This window comes from Panthera pardus, unplaced genomic scaffold (assembly GCF_024362965.1).
Source record: "Panthera pardus isolate Hobbes unplaced genomic scaffold, ASM2436296v1 HiC_scaffold_13, whole genome shotgun sequence".
Taxonomy (NCBI): Eukaryota; Metazoa; Chordata; class Mammalia; order Carnivora; family Felidae; genus Panthera; species Panthera pardus.
In genome coordinates, this window is record NW_026526688.1 from 44,900,066 (window position 1) to 44,926,269 (window position 26,204).

Below are 26,204 nucleotides of genomic sequence, written 5' to 3' on the forward strand. Positions count from 1 at the left end.
TCTCTTATGCTTTGGCTCTCTCCCACTCTAACCTCTTTTTTTTTTTTTTTCCTTTCCCTCCCCCATGGGTTTCTGTTAAGTTTCTCAGGATCCACATAAGAGTGAAACCATATGGTATCTGTCTTTCTCTGTATGGCTTATTTCACTTAGCATCACACTCTCCAGTTCCATCCACGTTGCTACAAAGGGCCATATTTCGTTCTTTCTCATTGCCCTGTAGTACTCCATTGTGTATATAAACCACAATTTCTTTATCCATTCATCAGTTGATGGACATTTAGGCTCTTTCCATAATTTGGCTATTGTTGAGAGTGCTGCTATGAACATTGGGGTACAAGTGCCCCTATGCATCAGTACTCCTGTATCCCTTGGGTAAATTCCTAGCAATGCTATTGCTGGGTCATAGGGTAGGTCTATTTGTAATTTTCTGAGGAACCTCCACACTGTTTTCCAGAGTGGCTGCACCAATTTGCATTCCCACCAACAGTGCAAGAGGGTTCCCGTTTCTCCACATCCTCTCCAGCGTCTATAGTCTCCTGATTTGTTCATTTTGGCCACTCTGACTGATGTGAGGTGATATCTGAGTGTGGTTTTGATTTGTATTTCCCCGATGAGGAGCGACGTTGAGCATCTTTTCATGTGCCTGTTGGCCATCCGGATGTCTTCTTTAGAGAAGTGTCTATTCATGTTTTCTGCCCATTTCTTCACTGGGTTATTTGTTTTTCGGGTGTGGAGTTTGGTGAGCTCTTTATAGATTTTGGATACTAGCCCTTTGTCCGATATGTCATTTGCAAATATCTTTTCCCATTCTGTTGGTTGCCTTTTAGTTTTGTTGGTTGTTTCCTTTGCTGTGCAGAAGCTTTTTATCTTCATAAGGTCCCAGTAGTTCATTTTTGCTTTTAATTCCCTTGCCTTTGGGGATGTGTCGAGTAAGAGATTGCTACGTCTGAGGTCAGAGAGGTCTTTTCCTGCTTTCTCCTCTAGGGTTTTGATGGTTTCCTGTCTCACATTCAGGTCCTTTATCCATTTTGAGTTTATTTTTGTGAATGGTGTGAGAAAGTGGTCTAGTTTCAACCTTCTGCATGTTGCTGTCCAGTTCTCCCAGCACCATTTGTTAAAGAGACTGTCTTTTTTCCATTGGATGTTCTTTCCTGCTTTGTCAAAGATTAGTTGGTCATACGTTTGTGGGTCTAGTTCTGGGGTTTCTATTCTATTCCATTGGTCTATATGTCTGTTTTTGTGCCAATACCATGCTGTCTTGATGATTACAGCTTTGTAGTAGAGGCTAAAGTCTGGGATTGTGATGCCTCCTGCTTTGGTCTTCTTCTTCAAAATTACTTTGGCTATTCGGGGCCTTTTGTGGTTCCATATGAATTTTAGGATTGCTTGTTCTAGTTTCGAGAAGAATGCTGGTGCAATTTTGATTGGGATTGCAGTGAATGTGTAGATAGCTTTGGGTAGTATTGACATTTTGACAATATTTATTCTTCCAATCCATGAGCAGGGAATGTCTTTCCATTTCTTTATATCTTCTTCAATTACCTTCATAAGCTTTCTATAGTTTTCAGCATACAGATCTTTTACATCTTTGGTTAGATTTATTCCTAGGTATTTTATGCTTCTTGGTGCAATTGTGAATGGGATCAGTTTCTTTATTTGTCTTTCTGTTGCTTCATTGTTAGTGTATAAGAATGCAACTGATTTCTGTACATTGATTTTGTATCCTGCAACTTTGCTAAATTCATGTATCAGTTCTAGCAGACTTTTGGTGGAGTCTATCGGATTTTCCATGTATAGTATCATGTCATCTTCTCTATTTCTAAGCACTCTGGTTTCTAAGAATGCATAAATTCTTTTCTAAATCAGTCTGGCTCTGTAACTGATATACATTAATATAAGCTTTTGGAATTAACAAAATGTATGCATCTGGGTTTTTTTTTTTTTTTTCTAATTAAGGGTAAAATCATGCAACCTTAGAGTAATTCTGATATTTCATTTATTCATGAGGTATTTATTGAGGTCCTCTTGATGTGCGTAACCTTCATGGTCTACATCCTTCATGAAAGTTGAGGAATTCGGTTCCTTTAACTGTGAATTAAATGTGTGTTTTGAACTTCAATTTCAATGACCAAATCGTTACTGTTGGCCAGATTCTGCCCTTCGCATTGGTTTAATGCAGGGCTTCTCAATCCCAGCACTATTGGTAGTTTGGGCCAGATAATTCTTCGTTGTGGGGCTGCCCCCTGTGCTGTAGGATCTTTAGCAGCAACCCTGACCTCTACCTGCTAGATGCCAGTAACACACCCGATGGCGGTTTACCAAAAATGTATTCAGACGTGGAGAGACGGACCCCCTTCCAGTTGTGAACCACTCGTTTAACATCTTGTTTCCTTTGGATCTTTGCTTTTCTTCCCATAGTCCTGTCTCCCAAGAGAACAGAGAGTGCACATCCTAAGCAACTGAACCAGATCAATTTCAACCTTCCCAAGAAGGAAGGAGGACTCCCCTTTCTTGGTGGCCTTCGGTCTAAGAATGACTTCCTTTCTCGCTCTAATGTCTGTATCAACGGGAACCATGTTTATGTGGAGCAGCCAGAAGCCAAGAGCGAGACCAAGGACAGCACCCCTTCTTCTTCCCCGTCCCCCCAGGGCTTCAGGAAGAAGCATTTGTTCTCCTCCACCGAAAACCTGGCCACTCGGTCCTGGAAGGAGCCTGGGGACGTTGGGGCGGTGTCTTCCGACAGACAGTTCTCTGAGTCTTCCACAAAAGACTCTCTGAAATCTATGTCTCTGCCATCCTACCGGCCACAGATCAGTGGGGACATTCAGGAGAACACGGCTCCAGTGAGCTTGGAGGCGGCAAAAGAAACCAAGGAGAGCAAGAAGCAGGAGAACAAGAAGTCCTCTTTGCTGTCTCTGGTGACAGGAAAGAAGGATGCGGCTAAGGGCAGTGAAGGCGGAAGCCCCCCTACGGTCCCAGGAAAGGAGAAGGAAGGCACGCTTATGGAAGTCACACCGAGGGGGGACCAGGCGGGGCCTGACGGAGACCTAGTAGAAAGATCCGAGAAGGATACTACAGCTGTTGTCTCCGGAAGCGGTAAATCCCTGAATCCCTTTGAGGACGTGCAGATCACAGAACCGGAAGCCGACCGAGAGCCCAAGTCTGAACCTACACCACCTGCTCCCTCTGTAAGGGCTCTGCAGACCAAAGCTGTCAAGCCTCGGTGAGTCTTGTTCCTTCTCATGCAGGGCCTGCCCCTCACTGCTCGTTGTAATCAGCGGGGTCTACCGTTACAGCACCTCTTGCTCGTCATTCTATGGTGGTCCCTGTGTGTGGCAAGCATTTGATAGTCTAAGTGGTTTTCGACCAGCCCGGCCTGCCTGCCTGGCCCGCCCTGCACAGACGGCAGTGATGCGTCCCGGCCCAAAGCCACGGCCACCATGTGTGGTCTGCCCGTCTCAGTAGGACGTTCAGACCCCGATGGACTGCCGCAGGGTGTAGCAGATTCTGAGTATTGCAAGTTGGGAATACCAGATTGGGGTTGTGGTTATGCGCAGAACATGTGTGTATTTAAAGTTCTTACCACATATTTCCATTTGAGGCAGATGTTATCTCTCCTCCTTGCACTTGGGCTCTGGTCTGCTGGCACCAGAGACCCTTGATCCACCCTTGAGTTCTCAGAGTGTTTAAGGTGCCCCTCGTGGCAGGAGCCCGGTGGGGGGGTGGGGTGGTGCGTCGGGAACTTTCTGCTTTCAGCATGATTCACGTTCGCACAAACAGTATTTCTGTGGTCTGGGGTGGGGGAGACTTTTTTTGAGATTCTGCTTACTTTGATTTCAGACACACAGACACATACATGCAGGCCATTCCTCTTCAAAATTTGTGCCTGTTGCCTTGAGGTGCCTCTTGGACTGCTTTGAACTTTTTAGATGCTTTTTGTTTATCACCAAAAGACACTGTAAACTGTTGCTTTACCTGGAGCTTTCTCTTTCTGTGGCAACAGCCCTTGTGTGGCAGGTGTGCTTGGTGATCAAAGTGTCCCTTTTATGGGGCACCTGGGTGGCTCAGTCGGTTGAGTGTCCGACTTTGGCTCAGGTCGTGATCTCACAGTTCATGGGTTTGAGCCCCGTGTTGGGTTCTGTGCTGTCAGCTCGGAGCCTGCTTCAGATCCTCCCTCCAGCCCCTTTCTCTGCCCCTCCCCTGCACGCTCGCGCACTCTCTCTCTCTCAAAAATGAATAAACATTTTTTAAAAATGTTTTAAAAAATGTCCCTTTTATGTGTTAAATAATTCGTGTTTCTTCCTTAACTTCTTTTTGTTGTTGTTTCTTCCTTAACTTTTTTTTTTTTTTTTAAAGTTCACTTATTTATTTTCAAGAGAGGGAGAGGGAGAGAGAGAGCAAGGGAGGGGCAAAGAGAGAGGGAGAGAGAGAATCCCAAGCCAGCTCCACACTGTCAGCAAGGAGCCTGATGCGGGGCTCAAATTCACAAAGCATGAAGTCATGACCTAAGCCAAAACCAGAAGTCAGATGCTTAACCAGCTGACCCACCCAGATGCTCCCTCCTTCTTTAACTCCTTAAGATACTGCCCCAAGTATAAAAAAGCTCTCCCCTTTGGATCAACTTTATTTTTACATGTTTTTGGGGTTTTTTTTTTTTGCCTCTTCTGATGCATCTGCAACTGACCTGCAGATTTTATTTTGTCCTTTTTGCAGACTGGAAGTGTCTCCAGAGGCTCAACCCACAGCCAGGCTTCCTTCTTCCCCTGAGTCTCCTCTCTTTTTTTCCGCTCTTCTTTCCAGTTCTGGCCAGACACCTGTCCTTTCTAAACCGGGTCATGGCTCAGAGACACTGTCCTCTGAATCTCCTTCTGTCTTCTTCTCTTTCTCATCTCCCATAGCGGCCCCCATTTCCACATCCACGCCGGTTGAAAACTGGCCTTCCACAGACAAGGGCCAGGCCAGTCCTGAAGAACCATCCTTACTCCTTAAAGCAGAATTGCAAAAGGAGAGTTTAACACAAGTTCCAAAGACTGTTTCTTGTGCCTCGGGGTCACTTTCTAAACAGCTACCCACTCCAGTGAGGAAAGGGCCAGAAGATTCTCCGAGGAAGACCAGTGAGGTAGGCCCAGAGAACACCGTCAGTAATGACTCAGCAAAGTCTCTCCCGAAGCAGCCTGAGACCGAGCCACAAGAAGTTCTGAGGTTGCCCCCCTCAGAACAAACCTCTGTCCCTTCATCTCAAGGGACCCAAGAAATGACATTCGCCCTTTCACCCCCAAGTGGCGAGATTGAAAGCCCAGCTGGGAAGCCTCCGATGGGGGAAGACACAGACGTCGCAAGTCCATGTGGGTCTTGTGGGGAGAACAGAGTGAAGGACGGCAGAACGGCTTCTGCGGTTCCAGAAGCAGTGTCCCCTCTTCAGATGGCAGAATCATCCCCCACTCTTGGCTGTGCGATGCAGACGCACGAGGAGAATGTCCATGAGGGCCGAAAGAAAATCAAGAAGCGGGTGTCATTTTCTGAGCAGCTCTTTACGGAGGAGGAGTTAGAGAAGTTCCCCGGGTCGGAGGAGGAGGATGAAGGGAACCCCCAGGAGCCGCCACAGGAAGGAGCCACGGCTGGAAATGGGTCAGATGGGGAGCCTGCCGGGTCTGTCCACACAGAGGACTCCAAGAGGGAAGCGGCCAGTCAGGGTGCGCTAGCTTCCACGGCTGATCCCCTTGCCCTCCCCTGCGAGGAGAGTTTCTCAGAAGGCCCTGTGAGTGAAGCAAGCTCGGGGCAAGACCTTCCCCTCTGTGGGGTCGAGGGTGACCATCTGCTCATGGCCGAGAATCAGAGCAAAGCCAGTGATCACGAAGGCTTATTGTCCGACTCCCTGGGCGGCCTTCCCTCTGCCCCAGGTGTTAGCTCTCCAGTCCTGGCTGACCTGGGCTTAACCCTTCCTTCCATCCCCGAAGTGGCATCGGATGATGAAAGAGTGGATCAGGTTGAAGATGACGGAGATGGAGAGACGGCCCGGGTGGCAGCCCCGGAAGCCGGGCCTTCTTCCTTGAGCGTGTCACCTGCCTGTCCTGAGATGGGAAAGGGGCCGAGAGGCCAGGCGGTTGGGTGGGTGGCGCCCACCGAGAGCCTGCACGACCCCCAGTCGAAGGCGCCCAAAGCACCCGTTACAGCTTCTTCTTCGGACCACAGCTTCCTGACCACAGCTTTGGGAATTCATAAACCAGATCATGGCAAGAGTTCACGCTCGGATAAACAGCGGTCAGGTCCTGGTGGTGGCGAGAAGGAAGAGTTGCCAGGAAATGGGGGGCCAAGCCAGTGTCCTGAAGCGGCCCTGGATTCTCCTGTACCCAGCCCCTCCTTTTCTGAGACCTTTCCTGTTCCGCACTCTTTCCCTAGCTACCCACACGCTGACACGCACCACACCAGTACAGCAGAATCTCAAAAAAAAGCAACAGCAGAGGGCCCTGCTGGTAAGGTGGACAATTCTGGCAAGAGGAAGCCGCTTCTTCAGGCCTGGGTCTCACCCTCAGAGACACATCCAGTCTCAGCTCAGCCGAGCACGGGAACGGGGTCAGCCAAGCACAGGTGAGAGTCGGGAAAGGTTGTTTCCACGTGAGCGATGTCCCCCACCCTGCCCACCCTGCCCTTTGCTTTTTGCCTGCCGAGGTTCTGGCTTTCTAACCGCACAGATATCTTGATGGTACATACTGTGCATTTGGCTGGTAGGGGCTGTTTTCAAAGGGTCTCCCCCTGCGGTGGGAATCCCTCCCCTAGACACTCCTACGTTTGTAGGGAGGACATAGTGACAGGCTTCAAAGCCAGTTTTGGAATAGTTCAGCATAGTCAGATTTGGGGCTCTCAGACTGCAGAGATGTCTCGTGACCAGCATCTTCCTAGTATCAGAAGCCAACGGAGACAGAGTGGTGGAACCTAGCAGGGTTGAAAGCTTGCGTTAAGCACTGGCCGATGTGAAGCGGGCGTATTTGTTCTGAACTCTTCCTTTACTGTTGAGGAGCAGCAGGCTCTGTAGGGACTCACACGGTGCAATCTGAGGCTGTCGTTGTCTCAAAAGTAAGAGACCGTCTTTAATGTTCTTCTGACAATGATCAGGAGACCAAGGGTCTCGCGAGAATGTCAGGACCCCTGGCTGTCAGGTGGGTGGGCTTTGTTGACCCTGTGGCTGCCTTGTGCTGACTGCTTTCATTTCCACAGGAACATTGGCGTGTGTTGGACTGGGGGTGTGAACACAGTGTATCACCACTCTGTCCCCTTGTCTGTCTTGCTGACTGCCATCTGTGAGATGGACAGTTTCTCAGTTTTGTCATTACAGAAAGGTCTAAGGATCCTATCCCCTTCTCTTTAGACTTCATCCCGTGAAGCCAATGAACGCAGCAGCCCCCAAGATTGTTAATTCCAGCTTGGGCACTGCCACCATCATCAGTGAGAACATGATCAACGAAGCCATGATGAAGGTATGCTTTATCCAAGAAATAGGCATGCTAGGGGTGCCTGGGTGGCTCCTTCGGTTAAGCGCCTGACTTCAGCTCAGGTCGTGATCTCACGCTCCGTGAGTTCAAGCCCCGCATTGGGCTCCGTGCTGACAGCTCAGCTCAGAGCTGGGAGCCTGCTTCCAATTCTGTGCCTGCCTCTCTCTGTTCCTCTCCTGCTCGTACTCTCTCTCTTTCTCTCTCTCTCAAAAATAAATAAACATTAAAAAAAAAAAAATTAAAAAAAAAAAGAAATAGACATGCTAGTTAGGGATCTATACAAAACCCGTTTCTAGAGCCACCATTATGTACACCTCCTTGGGTAGCAGGTAATGCCAGGAGCAATTTAACCTTATGTCTGTGTCTTTGGATAATCTTTGGGAGCTTCTACACTTTCCATTGGATAATTACTATTCCCCTTATGGTTACTGACTTATTGTCCGATTGTTTGTTGTCCCCAAGCAATGTGATTGATACTGTTACTTCTTTTCAGTAAGAAGAAAATGTCACCCACCATCTGGTCCATTCAAATTCGATATTTTCATTTCCCCATGTATCTTTTCTTATCTTTTGGCACGAGTGTAAAATTCCTGGGGTTGTAATCATGGCATAGATATAATTTTCTGAAACTTTATTCTGCAGTCATTTCAAAATTAAAAGTTGCAAGAATAGAACAAAGAACTCCTATATACCTTTCATCCCAATTCACCAATTGTTGACATCTTACCACATTGGTTTTATCATTGCCACCCTCTCTCTCCCCATCCCTGTCTGTTCTGTCTTTGTATATACATACTTTTTTTTTTCTTCTGAACCGCTGGAGGGTAAGTTGCCTACCTCATGCCCCTTTTACCTCTAAAATACCTAAGCATGTAATTCCTAAGAATAAGGACATTTAATCAGGATCACGACTTTTAAAATTGGCGTAATCCTCTTTTCTCATCTCTAGCCCAAATTTCAGGTCCACCCGTTGTCTCATTAGTGTGCTGCTTCGTTTTTCTGTCTTTCTTTCTAGTCCAGGATCCAATCCAGGATCTCTCGCTCTTATGTTGCTGTGTCTCTCTAGACTCTTTTATCCTGGATCCCCCGAGCCTTCTTTGTCTTTCAAGACCTCGACATTTTCTAAGACTTCAGATCAGTTGTTTTGTAGAGTTCTTCTCAGTTTGGATTTGTCTGCTCAACACCTCATGGTTTGGTTGAGGTTATGCTTTCTTGGCAGGAATTAACCATGCAAGTCATGTGTCCCTTCCCGGTACATCGTGTAAAGAGGCACATGGTATCAGCTTGTCCTGGTAGTGGGGGTGTTAACTCTGATGACTTTCTGTAGGTGGTGCCCACCAGCGTCTCTAGGATAACATTGCTATTTATCCCCTTTACAATCAATAAGAATTTGTGGGGAATTAATTTCAGACTCTGTAGGTATCCTGCTCCTCACCAACCTTTCATTCTCAGGCTTTTGTATCCACTGATGAATACATCAGTGGCCAAATTGGTGGTTTTCCAGCCCCATTGCCTGCATGGAGACACTGGTTCTCTTATTCATTTGGTGGTTTATCTAGTATACCATAAGCATTTTTGTATGTTGCTACTTAATTCTTTGAAATGGTTATATCAACATTTACTTAACCTGTTCCCCTATTATTGGATATTTGGGCTGTTTTCTGTTTTTCAGTGCGAATGCTGTCATAGTCAATAATTTCTTGCATAGAACTCTTTCCCTTCTTAAGCTAAATCTCCAGGAAGAATATTGCTTGATTAGAGGGTCTCTTCTCTTTAAAAAGCTTGGGCTAACTTTAAAACAACAACTCCTGCCCACAAATCAAACAAAACCAACCCCTCCCTCCACACCCCCCCCCCCCCCCCCCGAGCCCCAGATGATCTCTGCTATAGAGTTATAGAGTGTCTCCATTCTGCCCTTTCTGGTTCAAAAATCAGGAGGATTTAGAACACTGCCTTGTTGCAGACCTCTGGTCTTTGACTCATTGTCACGTGGGCTGGAGGAGAATGATTTACTGAGGGACTGGTGGGCAAGGATGTGTTGCATTTCAAATATGTGGAGAGGAATTTCCTAACTGACTCCTGGGGTAGTCACTGTCAGTAGAAATGAACCTTATTTCTATTTTAGTTTAGGGCATCTAGAAATTGCATTCAATCAGAGATCTTACAGTCTTGTGCAGTGTAAGACATCAAGTAGCTTTTCTGTTTTTATTTTTTATTGTTTAGTTTATGTTTTAAAGTTTATTTATTTTAGGGGGGTGGAGCACGAGCAGGGCAGAGAGAGACAGAGAGAGAGAGACTGAGAATCCCAAGCAGGCTCCATGCTGTCCACGCAGAGCCTGATGCAGGGCTGGATCCCATAAACTGAGATCCTGACCTGAGCCTTAATCAAGAGTCGGACGCCCAACTGACTGAGCCACCCAGGCACCCCAGTTTTTGTGTTTTTATTCTTTTTTTTTAAGTTTATTTATTTATTTTGAGAGAGAGAGAGAGAGAGCGAGTGGGAGGGGCAGAGAGAGAACCCCAAGTAGGCACCACACTGTTAGTGCAGAGCCTGATGTGGGGCTCGCACTCACAGAACGTTGAGGTCATGACCTGAGTTGAAACCAGGAGTTGGACGCTTAACCAGCTGAGCCACCCAGGCGCCCCAGTTTTTGTGTTTTTAAAATAAAAACTTTTCGCTCATGCCTCCTTTACTCCCGCAAGCATTTTTTTTTTTTTCAACTTTTTTTTTTTATTTATTTTTGGGACAGAGAGAGACAGAGCATGAACGGGGGAGGGGCAGAGAGAGAGGGAGACACAGAATCGGAAACAGGCTCCAGGCTCCGAGCCATCAGCCCAGAGCCTGACGCGGGGCTCGAACCCATGGACCGCGAGATCGTGACCTGGCTGAAGTCGGACGCTTAACCGACTGCGCCACCCAGGCGCCCCAACTCCCGCAAGCATTTTTAAAGCATTGGTTAGTCTGTATTACCTCTGGCTCCATTGCACCTGTGCCACCAGGAGCTGGGCTAAAGGGTCCCTGAGATCAGAGATTCAGGTAAAGAGGCTGAGCGGTGATGACAGATGGTTGCTGCGAGCTGTTTAGCATCTTCCAGCCGCCTCGCCTTCTCTTCGCTTGTACTACATGCTTCCAGGGCCGCCGGTAAGTAAGCATCATTCTCAGAATGATCAGCTGTGGCCAGTACGGTGTGCCTGCTGTGTTTTAGCCATAGCCTAAAACCACACCATAACTCGACCAACGCAGCTTGGCTGGCTTCTGTGGGTGTGGAGAGGAGGCCGCGTTTATCTTCCTGGAGTTAACGATATTTACCAGGAAACCGGGCAAAAGGACAGCATAAAAGGGACAGTAATGAAAACCAGGGTCGTGGAGCAGCCTCCCATCCCTCCTTCCTTTTACTGTGGAATGCAGCTGGGCTCCAAAGAGAAACAAACACCTAGCTGTCAGGAAGTGAGCAAGACCCTTGGCTCCCATTTTATTTATTCTTCAAAGCTCATGTAATCAGGGGCTTATCTCCTGGCCCTGATTGAGAGAATAACTTGCCTTACAACAAAGGCAACTGCTGCTTATTTTGCTTACGGTTTGTCCGACCCACCGCTGCCCCTCTGGCTGACTGCAACAAAGCGCTTGGTCCTGGACCATGCCTCGTAAATATTCTGAGTAAATATGGAAAGTTTCCTGGAGACTGCTATTGGCCCTCTGTATAATAGATGCTTTGTACTAAGCCGTAAATAATATTTATAAAAGTAACTACTCTTTGGAATGTTGCAAAGTAAGACAGAGGTTAGGGAAAGAAATTGCATAGCTAAAGTTATGAAAAGATAGCTGAAGCATTGCTACAATGGCTTTTTTTGGGAGGCAGGTTCCTGTTTTAGGGCCTCCGTTCTTTCTAGATGATTTAAAACTTAGTGTATTATTTACCCAAGTGGCTTTAACACTTCCGTTTAAAAATAATACAGCCACCTGGGGCGCCTGGGTGGCTCAGTCGTTTGGGCGGCTGACTACAGCTCAGGTCATGGCCTCGCGGTCGGTGAGTTCAAGCCCCACATCGGGCTCTGTGCTGACAGCTCAGAGCTGGAGCCTGCTTCTGATTTTGTGTCTCCCTCTCTCTTGCTGCTCTCTGTCTCTCTCAAAAATAACAAACATTAAAAAAAAAATTTAAAAATAATACAGCCACCTAGATCCAAAAATCATCTGTCCTATTAATATGGAAACAGTTGGACCCAAATTTGAATAGACATCATCATCATCATTATTATTATTACAACTATGGGAGGGGGAGTCCAATGCAAAAATCCTGGAAGGAAATATGTGACAAGGAATTAACAGATATTTTCTTTGTACGTCTTCCTCACCATGGCTGTTGCTCACTTTTTGTAATGCTGGATTGTTTTGCAATTTTTTAAATGATCACATGTCTAGGATCGTGTAATGATTTCAAAGTCTTACATTCTTTCCCCTTTGGATTATGAAATCAAATTGAATCTCTGTTTCACAGTTTGTAAGGTATGAAGTATGCATGCTCTTTCAATCCTCTGCATCTATCGTAAGGAAATATTTTAGAGATATGATCAAAGATTTCTGCTCAGGCATTTTAATAAAAACTGTTATGTATAATTTTTAAAACAACCTAAATATCCAGCAATAGGGAGATGGGTAAAGTATAACGAAATTTTAAGCATCTGTTAAAAAACGTGATTTTTGCCAAAATTTAATGATGGGAAAATGCTCACAAAACAATAATTTTAAAATGCTTTTAAGCCATATTCTGCGTGATGCTTAAAGTTTGAAAACATACCATAAAGAAACCAAGGAAACAATAGGAGACCCAAATGTTAAGTGTTGGAGTTATAGGCAATAATTTTTTCCCTCTTCTGTAGTTGAGATTTTCCATTAGGAAGGAATATTCCCTTTAAAGTGAAAAACAGGATTCTGTTATTTTGGGGGGGAAATCAATTTTAATCCATGCCCAAAGTCTAGTTGACTCGTCACTCCCATCTCTGAAGTTTGTCATGATCTCTTGTGTGACAGTGGGCGCTTGGTTGTCCAGCTCTCTGGACTCTGAGCCCCTGAACCCCTGCGCATACCTGGTCCCTACTCTCGAGGAATCCCTGCCTGTCCCTCCCTCCAGGTGACAGCTTCTTCATGTTTCTATCTCACAAACTGTCTTACAGAGAGTATCTTCTGTGATCCACATTTTTTAATAAATAAAATCCTTACATGACAGAGTTATGATTTAAAAACCCTTGAGAACATAGTCTTCGCTATCGTGTCCAAAGAGTACTTTTTTTCTTGATAGGATGTATCAATAGACGTGCAACTAGTTTTTTAAAAATTGTGGTAGAGACACCTGGGTGGCTCAGTCAGTTGAGTGTCTGACTTTGGCTCAGGTCATGATCTCACAGTTCATGAGTTCGGGCCCCGCGTCAGGCTTGCTTCTGTTAGCGCAGACCCTACTTCGGATCCTCTGTCCCTCTCGCTCTCTGCACTGCACCACCCCTACCTCCCCCCCCACCCCCCGTGCTCGCTCTCTCTCCCTCTCAAAAATAAATAAACATTAAAAAAAATTGTGGTAGGGGTGCCTGGGTGGCTCAGTCGGTTAAGCATCCGACTTCAGCTCAGGTCATGATCTCACGGTTCATGAATTCCAGCCCCACTGCAGGCTCTGTACTGGTAGCTCAGAGCCTGGAGCCTGCTTCAGATTCTGTGTCTCCCTCTCTCTCTGCTCCTCCCCTGCTCATGCTGTGTCTCTCTCCGTCTCAAAAATAAATGAAAACATTAAAGAAAATTGTGGTAAAATAAACATAAAACTTACCATCTTAAGCATTTAAAATTTTTTAAAATTATTTTTTAAAATTAAAATGTAATTGGCATTTAGTATTATATTAGTTTCAGGTGTACAGTTTAATGATTCATCAATTCTGTACATTAGTCGGTGCTCATTATGATGTACTCTTAATCCCTTTTGCCTGTTTCAGCCATACTCCCACCTACGCCCCCTCTGGTAACCACTAGTTTTCTATATTTAAGAGTCTGAGGTTTTTTGTCTCTTTTTTTTCTTTCTTTGTTTTGTTTCTTAAATTCCATATATGAGTGAAATCATATGGTATTTGTCTTTCTGTGACTTATTTTGCTTAACATTATACTCTCTAGATCCGTTCATGTTGTTGCAAATGGTAAGGTTTTGTTCTTTTTTTTGTGGCTGAATAACATTCCATTGTATATATTACCACATTTTTTTTTTTAACCCATTTATCTATTGAGGACACTTGGGCTGCTTCCATGGTTTGGCTCTTGTAAACTATGCTGCAGTAAACATAGGGGTGCGTATATCTTTTTGAATTAGTGTTTTTGTTTTCTTTGGGTGAATACCTAGTAGTGGAATTACTGGATCAGTTCTATTTTTAATTTTTAAAGGCACCTCCATACCATTTTCCACAGTGGCTGCACCAGTTTGCATTCCTACCACAGTGTATGAGGGATTTTAAGCACCTTTAAGCATACAGATCGGTAGGGTTAAGTACAGTCACATTGTACAGCCAGTCTCCAGAATTCTTTTCCAGGCATGCAACTTTCTGGCTGAAGGTTGTTTTAGAATTACAAATAGAGCGATTGAGGTCTAGAGGGATGTATGCCTTCAACAAGGTAAAAAACAAAAACAACAAAGATTAAGGGAGAAGTTGTTTTTTGAAAAGTAGTCCAACATCTCACCTGTTTCTGTGCAGCCTGTGGTAGGTGAAAACCTGCTCTGCGGATGGAAATGTTGGTGTGGGCTTCTAAGCCAGTCGTACAAGCACTGAGCTTCCCTTCTGAGCCAGGATGGGAGAGGTGGCCTATCTCTCTGATTTCCGGCTTGTGTGTAGGCAGCTTATGTCATGGGACTGAACAGAGCCGTCTATATGTTTTTGTCAAAGAGTGAATGATGATTCTTCTTATTTCTTTATTATAATATATCATAAATAAATATGTTTGTTTATTTTGAGGGAGAGAGAGAGTGGGCAGGGAAGGGGCAGGGGGGTGGGGGAAAAAAGAGGATCCCAAGCAGGCTCTGTGCTGCCAGTGCAGAACCTGATACGGGGCTCGAACCCTTGAACCATGAGATCATGACCTGAGCCTTGGTCATGACCCGACCAAGAGTCGGATGCTTAACCAACTGAGCCACACTGGTTCCCCATGAGGATTCTCTTGACTTAGCTTCTTGTAGAAGGTGGTCTCTTAGCCTTCCTAAGTGAAATTATTTGACCCTCAGGGTGGTGAAACTGATTGCCTCCGAGTTCTGCAGGCAAAAGTGTCTTGAGGTGGCTCTAGGAATTTGTTTCTTTAAACTTCTAAATCCTCTGAACTACAAATTTCAGGAAAAGTTAAGTTGCATTGCCCCCTCCCCCACACAACTGGAGACTTGGTATGATTAGGTGCTTTTTATTCAGTCCTTACCTAGTGTTTCCTCACCGTTTGGGCCTGGTCACTTTACAGGTGGACATCAGTCATCCCTGGTGTTCACAGGCCTCCAGTTACTACATTGAATAACAGGCAACAAAGGCCCTATGTGGCCTGCAAGGCCTAAAATATTCACTGTCTGGTCCTTTACAGAAAACTTTGTCAATAACTGCTTTTCCACCAGAACTGAAAACACGTTCCCAGGAGGCTCAGACGGCTAACATTTTCCTCTTTTGTATTTCTTTTAGATATTTGACTTCTTTGCTGACTTTACCACTTTTTCTCCCCCTCTCTCCTCCCCCTAAAGAAATACAACCCGTCGGACCCTGCCTTCGCTTATGCACAGCTAACCCACGATGAGCTGATCCAGCTGGTCCTCAAACAGAAGGAGACGATAAGCAAGAAGGAGTTTCAGGTCCGCGAGCTGGAAGACTACATTGACAACCTGCTAGTCAGGGTCATGGAGGAGACCCCCAACATCCTCCGGATTCCTGCTCAGGTCGGCAAAAAGGCAGGAAAGATGTGAATTGTCAGCCTGCGACACCGAGACTTCTTTGTGAGTTTGTTTCCACCTGCCCCGGAGGTCAAGGACTCAGCATGCCTGATAACCGGCACACAGGCTCGAAATCATCTATCTCCCTTGTGTGTTATCTGGCAAGAGTCCGTTCTACCAGTTGAGACCAGGTTAATTATTACAATGAATCTTTTACTGTACAGTCCCAGGGTTTTGTTTTTAAATCCCACTGTGCCTTTGACTATCCTGTAAATATTTTATGCTCTGATCGGAGACATGGTCATAAGATCTGCTCCTGGCCCAGAGATTCAGATGGCGCAGGGGATATTCATGTATTTAACATTGGGATGATTTTCTTTCTTTGATTTTGAAATTTAAAGATACGTACCCCTTCCCCCCCCAGTCAGTAAAGCGTGGGGTGAAATGAGAAGGACCGTGTGGTTGGTGTTGCGTTACACACACTTGCTTGGCTTTTGAGTAGCTCAGGGTGGCTTTTGGCTGCGGGTGCTAAATTCTGATATCGTGTGAACCTTCTGGGCTTCTTCGACTTGGTCTTGTTGATTTGACTGGAGCAGGGGAGTTTAAAGAAAGCCCCTGAGTGTGCCTTGTAGATTTTGAACAAGCTGCCTTTTCTAAACATTAGCTACCACTACTCTCTAGCCTTAAAATGTGCTCTTTATCAATCCTTAGGGCGTGTCTGTAGAGACACGAGAAGTAGAATAGGGAATTAGAGAATCATTTTGCACTCACTTAATGGGGTTGGTCAAAGTCTCATGATAGCCGGGTTCCTAGCTGGCTAGAGTAGTCTAGTCGGTGCCTTGATAAGGGATTGGATAACCCATACACTCACTAAAATGGTTCCGCCAGGTACGGAATGATTTTAGTAGGATTACTTTGGCCTTGCTTGGCCCCCGGATTTCCTCAGCAGCACTTCCCGGCGTTTCCCCCACCTTATTATAAAATTATGAAGAGCAAGAAGATAACACTTAGTTTTGGTTTGCTGTATTTTTAAATCTAGGAGGATACCCCCCCTTTTTTTTTTTTTTTTTTTTTTTTTCTTTTTTTAAGCTAGGACACGTCTTCACTAATAGCACCCAGTTCCGATCCTTCAGGTAGTTTCATTGTCCGGAACCTAATACTGGAATTAGAATATTTCTGCGTTGGTCAGTTTTTTCTCGTGGTTGTGACAGGATCTGATCAAATCTTGACCGCCCCCCCCCCCCCCCCCCGGGGAAGAATATCTGAGGCTAGCGTGGTGGGCGGGGCTTGAGGATTGGCTAGGGATCGCTTCTCTGTCTGTCCTTGTTATATGGAGGTTAAGAGGCAAGATGGTTGTCAGCAGAGGCCCTTTTCAGGATCACGTTTGCTGCAATGTTAGTTATATCGGAGCACTTTAATCTGAAGGATGATACTGTAACTTGATTTATCGAATTAGCTGTTAATTATCTTTAGCTATTTTATTTAATACTGTCTTACAGTAGTGGGGACCACTGTAAGCCTCTCAGATGCCTTGTATTTTTGGAGTGCTATGAAAGTTATTTACATACCTGCAAAAAGAACCTTATATTCCACTTGAACTCTGAAAATGTGCGTGTATATATTTATTCTGCAATATATTTTTTACTTATAAGTGTATTTTGACTGTGATAACCCAAGTGTACTGGGGGCAGGTGTGGTCTGAATGATTTCTCCTTAGAAGGGCTGGTGTGGAGACCTGTTCACGAGAGGTGGTTGGTCTGGAGATAATCTGCTGGAGATAATGAGAGGGAAGTCTGGGTAGAGGAGTGAATTCCTGTACTCTGAAATGCCACTTGGGAACTCTGGAGAATGAAGGACAATTTACTTCAAGGGTGTCTGGCTTCTACCACTGCTGGAAAAAACCCGAATTCATAGCATTCCTGCACCTCTCAGCATAGATCACCTGGAGGTCATTAGTTAACGACTGTCCTCGAGGACTCTCGTCTCTGGGGGAGAATTTATCTAGGAAGAATTTTAGTCTGCTCTGAGCCATTAGCAAGGGTTGGAGCTCCTCTAACTGGCGGGGGTTGGGGGGGGGGCACACACCCAAGTACACAAAGAGAGCTGGGACCCGCCTCTGGCTGCTGTAAATGCTAACCCAGTTGAAGGACCCTGGGAGGCAGCTGTGTTCTGGAGAAGCTGGAGCAGCTCTCCTCTTCCTGGCCTTGCCCGGCTGCCTTCAGAAAGAGTAGTCAGGACTTTAGGGAAGCATCCGATTAAATACCAAACACCTTGCAGTGAACTTCAGTTGGAGGTCAGACTCCTGAAATAATGTCAGTCCTTTGCCCGACTACTTGCTGTCCATCTCATTGGACTTTGACAGGTTTCTTGCCCTCCGTCTTATTCCGGTGTGTTAGCCACATCAGGGTGGCAGAACGGAGGAGCAAGAAAGTCTGCCCTTTGCCTCTGCCGAGTGGAGAGGTGTGTGCACGGATGGGGTGTACGCATGCCGTTTCCAGCTTTGCCCGCAGCGGGCGGCGCTCAGAAGGTCAGAGAGGAGGGAGGATCCTCGCCCCTCAGCCACATACTGTGTTGAAGTCCAGAGGCAACTTAATGTTAAATTAGGATCTTCCTTCCCTGGGTCCTTTTTCCCAATTGACCTTTCTGTTTTCTTTCTGAGAACTACTAATGAATTATCCCTCAAGGCCGAAAGAGTCATTGCCTTAGGTGGAGAACTTAACCTCCTACTAGTCACATGAACGGCAACTCTGGTTTCTCAGTATCTACTATGGGAGCGACTGACTTGACCTCTTCCTCCCTCCGATTGCAGGATTGCCCAGCATTTTTGGATTGTAAAACTATTCCCTGCCTTGTTACTTCGGGAATTTTTAACTTCTTTGGTTTCGTTTTTAACAAGTAACCTAAAATTTCTATAACACTAAATAAAATGGTACTACCTTTCAAAGATTTGTGTCTGTACTTTTGTGTGGGTGCAGCAAAATGTCTTCCGTCTTCTAGAAAACTTCTCTTGGGGAATGACCAGTGTTTCTCACCCCATGAAGGGTCTCTCACCTGGATTCCTGCTGCTTCCACCTTGCCTGGTGCCCAGAGGTCCCAATGCCCTTTCTCCCACAGAGGATGGGACATCTCTGATCCCTTCCCTACGACACGTCCCTCAATCTTGGCCTGCAGGGACCGTGGCATTTACCAGAAGGACATCATTTGAATTTTCTGTCCCCACTACTAAAAGCTGCCGCCTGTTCCTCAGCACCGGGCACTTTTGGCTGAGTGTATGAGCAAGGTTCCTTCCTTGATCCCTCCACCCCAATCCCCCACCAGTTTCCTAGAGAGTGAAAGGTTCACTGTGGAGATGTGATTTGAATTCATATTGTGTTCACACTGCCCAAGATCTGGGAGCCAAATCCCTGGTTCAGTCAACTTGGTTTTTCCATTCCTGAATAGAGGGTACTGGGGAAGCACAGGGAATCTTCTCCTGAGCTCAGCTCTCCTGGAAGTCTGAGCCTTTCCTGATGAGGTGAGAGGTCGGCCTGCCTCCCAACCATAGTCCATGCTCCAAGGGCCCCGACCTCTTGAAAGGGAGGAGATGCTTTTTCTTGCCCTGTGATAAAAGTCACACTGTAGAGGGACAGAGGTGGGCCTGGTACAGGTACTGCCCTGTGAAGCCCCTCCGGGTGGGATGGGGGGGGCGGCCCTGAAGGCCTCCCTGGTTACCCCAACTAGTTGTCAGTGGTGGGGCCGCCATGTAAAGTGATATGAAAGCAACTGCTCTTAAAACACAGCTCTCCAGGTTCAATTTAAGAAAAACAAAAGGAAACAAAACCCTCTGGAAGGAGAGTCTTAGGGAAAGAAAGTTTCTTTATGCAAATGACCCTAACTTTTCCCTCTGAGGTCCTTCACTTTTTGTTTTGCAGTTGGTTCTGGCCCCCCGCTGTGGCCGCCAGACCCAGCCCTCAGGGGCAGGCTGCTGTGTCTTTCAAACTCCGGGCCTCGGAGGGACACAACTCTCTCCTTTCTCTGAAGTCTTCTTAGCTTAGCTGCTAATAACAAAAAACAAACAAACATAACAACAACAACCAGGAAAATACAGAGAACGATTGTAAGATATATGAACAGCATAAAGAGTGAACTTTCCCAAATCCAGGATTCTGAGCTGAAGGAAGTCAAGCCCCCCTGGACCCTGGGAGCTTGGGCGTCTGTCAGGCGGCTTCAGGTTCTCACCTTGGCTTCCCAGTTGGTGAAAAGCCCTCTCCTGTTCTCCCTCTGAAGGAGTGGTGTCTTTTCCTCTCCCCTACACTCCCTTGTCCACTCACTTGGCCTGTAGATTTTTCTAAGTAATGTCATACATGCTTACGCCCAGAACAAAAGAAATCCTAAGCTCCTCGCTACCAGGAGGTAACTAAACACTGTTATTTTGATTCTTTGTCCTGGCATTTTCCCTCTTATAGAAATAGATACACTTTATTTTTTTAAGAAATTTAATTTGTGATGGGTATTGAAGAGGGCATCTTTTGGGATGAGCACTGGGTGTTGTATGGAAACCAATTTGACAATAAATTTCATATATTAAAAAAATAAAAATAAAATGGCAGCATGACTTTCAAAAAAAAGAAATTTAATTTGGAGTTTCTTTTTTTTTTTTTCCTTTCCTTAATTGAGGTGTAGTTGACCTACAATATTGTATTTGCTTCAGGTGTACAACTAGTGACGTGACATTTTATATACATTAGGAAGTGATCACCATGGTCCAGCTCTTACAGTATGCACTAGACTCCTGTTGCAACCTGGTGTCTTAATTATCTAGATACAATTTATTAACTTAAAAAAAATGTTTATTTTTGAGACAGCAAGAGAGAGAAGGGGGGGAGGGGCAGAGAGAGGGAGACACAGAATCTGAAGCAGGCTCCAGGCTCCGAGCTGTCAGCACAGAGCCCGACACGGGGCTTGCGCTCACAGGCTGCAAGATCATGACCTGAGCGGACGTTGGACGCTTAACCTACTGAGCCACCCAGGCGCCCCAGATACACTTTAAAATGAAGATGGGAGCAGGCAGTGCAGTAAGTACGGACTGCTTTGAACATTTCTGCATGCCTTTGGATACTGTTCTGCAACCAGGACGGATAGTGATCCTGGGGGAGAACGTGCCCAGCTAACTAACCCCCCCTCCGCCCCCCTCCCCCGCGCCCCCTGAAACACACACGCACACGGAAGAACTGTGGTGGCCGCGGATACCATCCAGGTCACTTCCGGCTCCGCTTATCATCGGCTGCCTCTGGGCCAGAATAAACGCTTGCTGGGGAAGCACCCTGCCCCTCCGCTGCCCGTGGAAAGCAGTCATTTACCGGGTGTGGTTCTGACGCTTTAACCAGGGCCCAGACATCAGCAGCACAGGCTGCTGGAACCCAACGTCCACCAGCGAATGGATCCCGTTCCCATGGCTTCTCTCCAGGTGTTCTCTCTGGGGCTGTGCCCTCACTCTCAGGGGAAGGCGGATTCACATTCAAAACAGGCTTCCTGAGCTCTGTGAGCCAACGTGTCCCAAAGCCCCCAGATCTCGACAGGTTTACACAGAAACCTGTATCTGAGCCCTGGAAATAGTCCCCTTGGTGCCCTTGATAAGCCCTCAGAGGAGAGAGAAAGCTGTTGTCCTTGCCTATCAAGTGCCCTTCAGGCTAGCTTTGACTGCAACAGCATTTTTGCATTAAGCATTTGTATTCTTACTAGTCACTACACGCTGACAGGTACTATTTCTAATTCTCATCAAGGTAGATAATATCTCCATCATGCAGATGAGGAAACAGAGTCCTAGACATGGGGAGAGTTTTGGTTCCCCTGGGGTGGCACAGTGAGTAGTTAAGAACAGATTTCGGGCCACCTAGGTGGCTCAGTTGGTTGAGTGTCCAACTCTTGATTTCAGCTCAGGTCGGTGAGATCGAGCCCCTCAACGGGCTCTGCACTGACAGTGTCGACCCTGCTTGGGATTCTCTCTCTCTGCCCCTCCTTCCCTCTCTGTCTCTCAAAAATAAATAAACTTTAAAAAAAAGCAAAAAAAATTAAAAAAAGAAGAACAGATTTGAACTCCTTGTCTGTCTGACCTGGAGGTCTAGAACAGGGGTCAGTAAATACAGCCTGCTTCCTGTTTTTATATGGCCCTAGAGGCAAGAATGATTTTTGCTTTTTTTTTTTTTTAACATAAAATGAATAAGTCTGGAGATCTAATGTACAGAATGATGGGCATAGTCAACAGCACCACACCAAATACTGAAATTCTTACAATTAAAATAACAGTATTTCATGACACACGAACATTACATGAAATTCAAATGTCAGTGTCCACAAAGTTTTACTGGAATACAGCCATACTCATTTGTTCCCATAATTGTCTATGGCTGTTTCCATGTTATAAAAGCAGACTTGAGGGGTTGTAACAGAGACCTTACCATCTGCCAAACCTAAATATTTGCTATCTGGCCCTTTACAGAGTTTGCTAACCCCTAGTCTAGGATCACTTTGGGAGTCAAGGAGATCATGTTGTAATTCTCTTGGGATCCTGGAGGACTGGCCCAGGCGGGGAAACGGTATGACTTGATTCCCTCTCAAGATAAGGCCAGTTAAGCCACAGCCTCCCTGAGGAGGGACGTTCCAGGTAAGTAAGCTGACTGGTATTCATGCTCTCAGTCTGTGCAGCGAATGGTGGCCTGGGACCACCTTCTTAGAGTTATCAGATGCCTTTGTTCCTCGGAGTTCAAGAAATGGAACACATTAATCCTCAGCCCAGGAAAGGCGATGTGTGTAATGGGGATGGCATGAACAATGCAAAAGGAGAAGGCGGATATGAGCAAGGGGAGTTAGCTGGCACCAGGATTTAGGTAGTTCGTGCTGTAGGCCATAGCGGTCTCACCGTGAGCGGTAGAGAAGATTGAGTTCCCACCAAAGAGCTGAGGTGATGGGAAGGCAATCCAGTCAGAAAGACTCCTCAGCCCGAGCCACCTGCCAGACTTAGTGTGACAGGAGAGCGTGTCCTCAGGGCTCGGAGTGAAACTGGCTCAGAGTGATAAGGTTTCCTTTCGGTCCAGTGAGCTGGGAGGAGCCCAGGGGTGAGGCCAAGATTAAGGAGCAGAGGCAGCCCAGCTCTCCCTGGTGATTTGTTCTAAATTAGAATCATCTTGTCTCAGAGAAGTTTAGTCTTAGAAGCTGTTGCTTCTTACAGGCCCACCTGGGACAGGTGTTCATAGGAGTGGACTAGCCCCTCACTGAATGCCAGCCCTCAGTATAGAAGGTGGCCCCTGGACACCGAGATGACAAAGCCACATATTCCCACAAAGACTTGCAATCAGAGGGAGAGCTAGACGGGCAAACAACTAAGTAGAATACACACATCTAACTGAAGGAGGACGCGTGGGAGTTTCCTTCAACCCCCACAGCAGCAGTGTCTTCCTTTCCCCTCTCCTCTCTGGAAAGAACTGTGACTTGAGGTCTGTATTTCACATCTGGACCATGGTTGGGGCAGCCTTTCCAACAGCCTCCCCTCCCCAGTAGCTTTCTACTCAAATCCACACGTTCTGGGCGCTCTGCATTCCAGAAGCCCGTGTGCCAGGCACCACGTGGGCACTGGTTATACAGAGACAAGAAACATGGTTCCAGTTTCAGAGGCTGGGGTGGGGGTGGTGGTGGTGGCATGGGGGAGAGGGGTTTGAGGAGCATCTGGTAAACAGATCATCACTATCACTGAATGACGGTAACTCTTAGAAGAGTCTGTAACAGCAGGAAGGGCACTAGGAGGTTGTGTCGGTCCTAATTTCCAGAGAAAGGCAAATAAATGTACTTCTTCCTCAGAGAGTGGAGAACCCCAGACTTACAAGCCTTAAAATTGGTTTTTGTAAATCTTAAGTACAATCTACCCCCCAGTGGGGGGCCCAAACTCAGGACCCCAAGAGTTGCTGACCGAGTCAGCCAGGCGCCCCTGGACTTTCAAGTCTTACTAGAGAGCGCCATCTTCTGGTCTGGGTTCTGCCTACCTCCCAGCCTGTCTGGGGGCCTTGTGGTACCTTGGGGTATCACACACTTGTGACTGGAAAAGAGAATCACTCACTCCGCTACCCCTTATAGGCGCTGGTTGAAGGATCATAACACCGCTCTTCCATTTTACTAAGAGTAATGTTGGGAAAAGAAGAATTTTAAGGCGACTTTCATGGGCAGAGGACTCTAGTAAAATCCCACTTTTTTTTTTTTTTTTAAATGTAGTTAGGTTCAAGATCTGCACAAAATTGGGGGTGGGAGGAGTCTGATGCTGTTCTGTAGGGTAATGTAAAGAACCACTCCCAGTGCAATTATGTTGCTCTTGGGAACATATTTCCCCACCCCCGTAGGGATGTCGACTGTAGTGTCTAAAACTAATGGGTGGGGGCGCCTAGGTGGCTCAGTCGGTTAAGTGGCAGACTTCGGCTCAGGTCATGATCTCACGGTTTGTGAGTTCAAGCCCCGCGTCGGGCTCTGTGCTGACAGCTCAGAGCCTGAAGCCTGTTTCAGATTCTGTGTCCCCCTCTCTCTCTGACCCTCCCCCGTTCATGCTCTGTCTCTCTCTGTCTCAAAAATAAATAAACGTTAAAAAAATTAAAAAAAAATAAAACTAATGGATGTCTCTGAGGGGTGTTTTGTGCACACACAAGCATGCCGGTGTGTCTCAGAATTTATCTGCTGGACAGCCAGAAGTAAATCCTTATCACACACCTCGCACTAGTGGGCAAGTCTAGAGGAGACTTTGAATGCCAGTGCCCACCCAGAGCTATTGTGTTGAAGCCCCCTTGTGGTGTGGGGCTGGAGCGAGTAATTCAAACGTAAGGGAATGAACTGTTGGGGATTACTGTATCTTGGGTTGGGGGAAGGAGGTGAATGCTCCAGTGTGATCCAGTCCTGGGGTAGTAGGTGGGACTTCTCTAAAAAGAAGAGGTCTGCATGCTCTGAGAAAGCAGTCTTTTGGGGATGGGGTGGTATATTTAAGTATGCACATCAAGGAAAGAAACTGGAAAAGAGGGGGGTGACAGCTTTTGAAGGTATTTTGGTTTGGTTGTTTTTTAAAATTTAGTTGTTATTATTATTATTTTCTCTTGAGAGAGATAGAGCGAGCCAGGGAGGGGCAGAGGGAGAGGTAGAGTCTTAAGCAGGCTCCATGGGTATGGGAGCCTGACACAGGTTCCATCTCATTGCCGTGAGATCATGACCGTGAGATTATGGCCGGAGTCAAAATCAAGAGTCAGAGGCTCGACTGACCGAGCCACCCAGGCACCCCTGGTTTGGTTGTTCTCTAAATGCTTACCTCTTGAACTGTGAGGAGAGTCTTAGGAAATTTCCCATTTTACAAACATACTTCTCATTTATGTTACAATCACCTTAAGTTCCTCCACCCTTCAGCAAGGTGCATGAACGGTCTCGTGATACTGGTGTGGAAAAGGAGAAAATGGAAGTCTGGCTGCTCTGTGCTCCCAGGTCAACTGACGATTGGTCAGTGGGAGAGCATGTGGCTAGCCCACAGAGATCCGAGGTGCAGGAAATTCCGTCGTGCGGTAGTAAGGGAGGGGAACAGCTGTGAGCAGAGGGGGAGGCGCTTGTGAGCCGGGGGAGCTTCCTTTGAACGGGCAATCCTTGTAAGGCACAGCACCTCCTTCCCAATTTATACTAAAGGTAAGCAACATTTGAAGCAGGGAAAGCTGATGCTTGGATTGCAGGTAATATGCAATCTTTGTGTCAGAGATGCCCTTGTTCCCCACTGTGGTCCAGGTAACTCACAGTCTCATTAGGCATACAGAGAGTCCTCTGTACCGACCACTGATTACAGCTCTTTCAAAAGAACCTACCGCCCTGTCTCCTCAGATCCCTTTCTTTTTTGAGGCCCCAATCCTTTGAGGTCTCTCTGGGTACATGGTCACTGTGTCGTCTGTCTCTTCAGGTTAGTAAGCGCCATTTTTAATTTTGAAATCTTTTCAGTTCTAGGACGCAGAATTTATTAGTCTTCTAAGGAAGGCAGTTGTATCTTATCTTGTAACCTGTAACCTGTACCTTATTCCTCAAGGGAGTATCCCAATTTGTTAAGGGGCTGACAAAACATCCGTATTCCTCAATCCATTCTGCACAGGAGCTGTCCAAACATTTTCTGTTCTCAGGGAAAAGTGCTGATCTTACCTTCCGTCCCCAACCCCCAATGTAAGGTTGAAATTAAGCCCAGAACAGCTCCTAAAATCTGCTGATGCCAGGAGCCTAATTCTCCATTGTCGGCCCGAGAAACAGATTCCCCACACACACTTTAGGCACGTGCTGTGATGACTCCCATCTGCTTTCTTGGAGTCATATGGACAGACTTTGGTGGTCCTTGTCATTTAACTCAACTTTCTTATTTTTCAGACACAATGGATTAAACCTTTCAGGCGTTAAAATCTTTATTCTTGAGTGTGATTACATGACTCTTTTGGCGACTTTTAATTTATATTCAAACATAACATACATAATTTTAAATTTGTAAGCTTGGTTTCTGTGATAGTATTACTAGAGGCACAATTTTGTTCAAGATTCTCTGAGTTATACTATAGCAAGCTAGGAACTTTGTAGCAGAATCTTGGAATATCTTAAAGCTCAGCTTAAGCTCAGTTTTAAAACATCTACATCTGCTTGAACCCTCCAGTTTGCCCAAAGCCTCATCATTCCATATTCTTTCACTATCAACTCCCTTGGATATTCCTTGCCTAGTCTCTGAAAGCATTTGAGTTTGCCACTCTGGATTTAAAAAAAAAATTTT

At 46.2% G+C, this 26,204-nt stretch overlaps 1 protein-coding gene across 3 annotated transcripts in view; it reads left to right on the top strand.

Moving 5' to 3' along the window:
• Window positions 1–15,869, top strand: part of RAB11FIP1 (RAB11 family interacting protein 1) — a 32,591-nt gene extending 16,722 nt beyond the window's left edge. For 2 of the 3 annotated variants that reach the window (XM_019440792.2, XM_019440793.2), the window contains exons 3-6: window positions 2,419–3,223; window positions 4,714–6,588; window positions 7,367–7,475; window positions 15,233–15,869. In XM_019440792.2, coding sequence (XP_019296337.2) covers window positions 2,419–3,223; window positions 4,714–6,588; window positions 7,367–7,475; window positions 15,233–15,451 — 3,008 coding nt within the window. In that variant the 3' untranslated portion in view covers window positions 15,452–15,869. The remainder of the gene's footprint in view (window positions 1–2,418; window positions 3,224–4,713; window positions 6,589–7,366; window positions 7,476–15,232) is intronic. The other variant, XM_019440794.2, reaches the window with a different exon arrangement.
• Window positions 15,870–26,204: the final 10,335 nt, after the last annotated feature.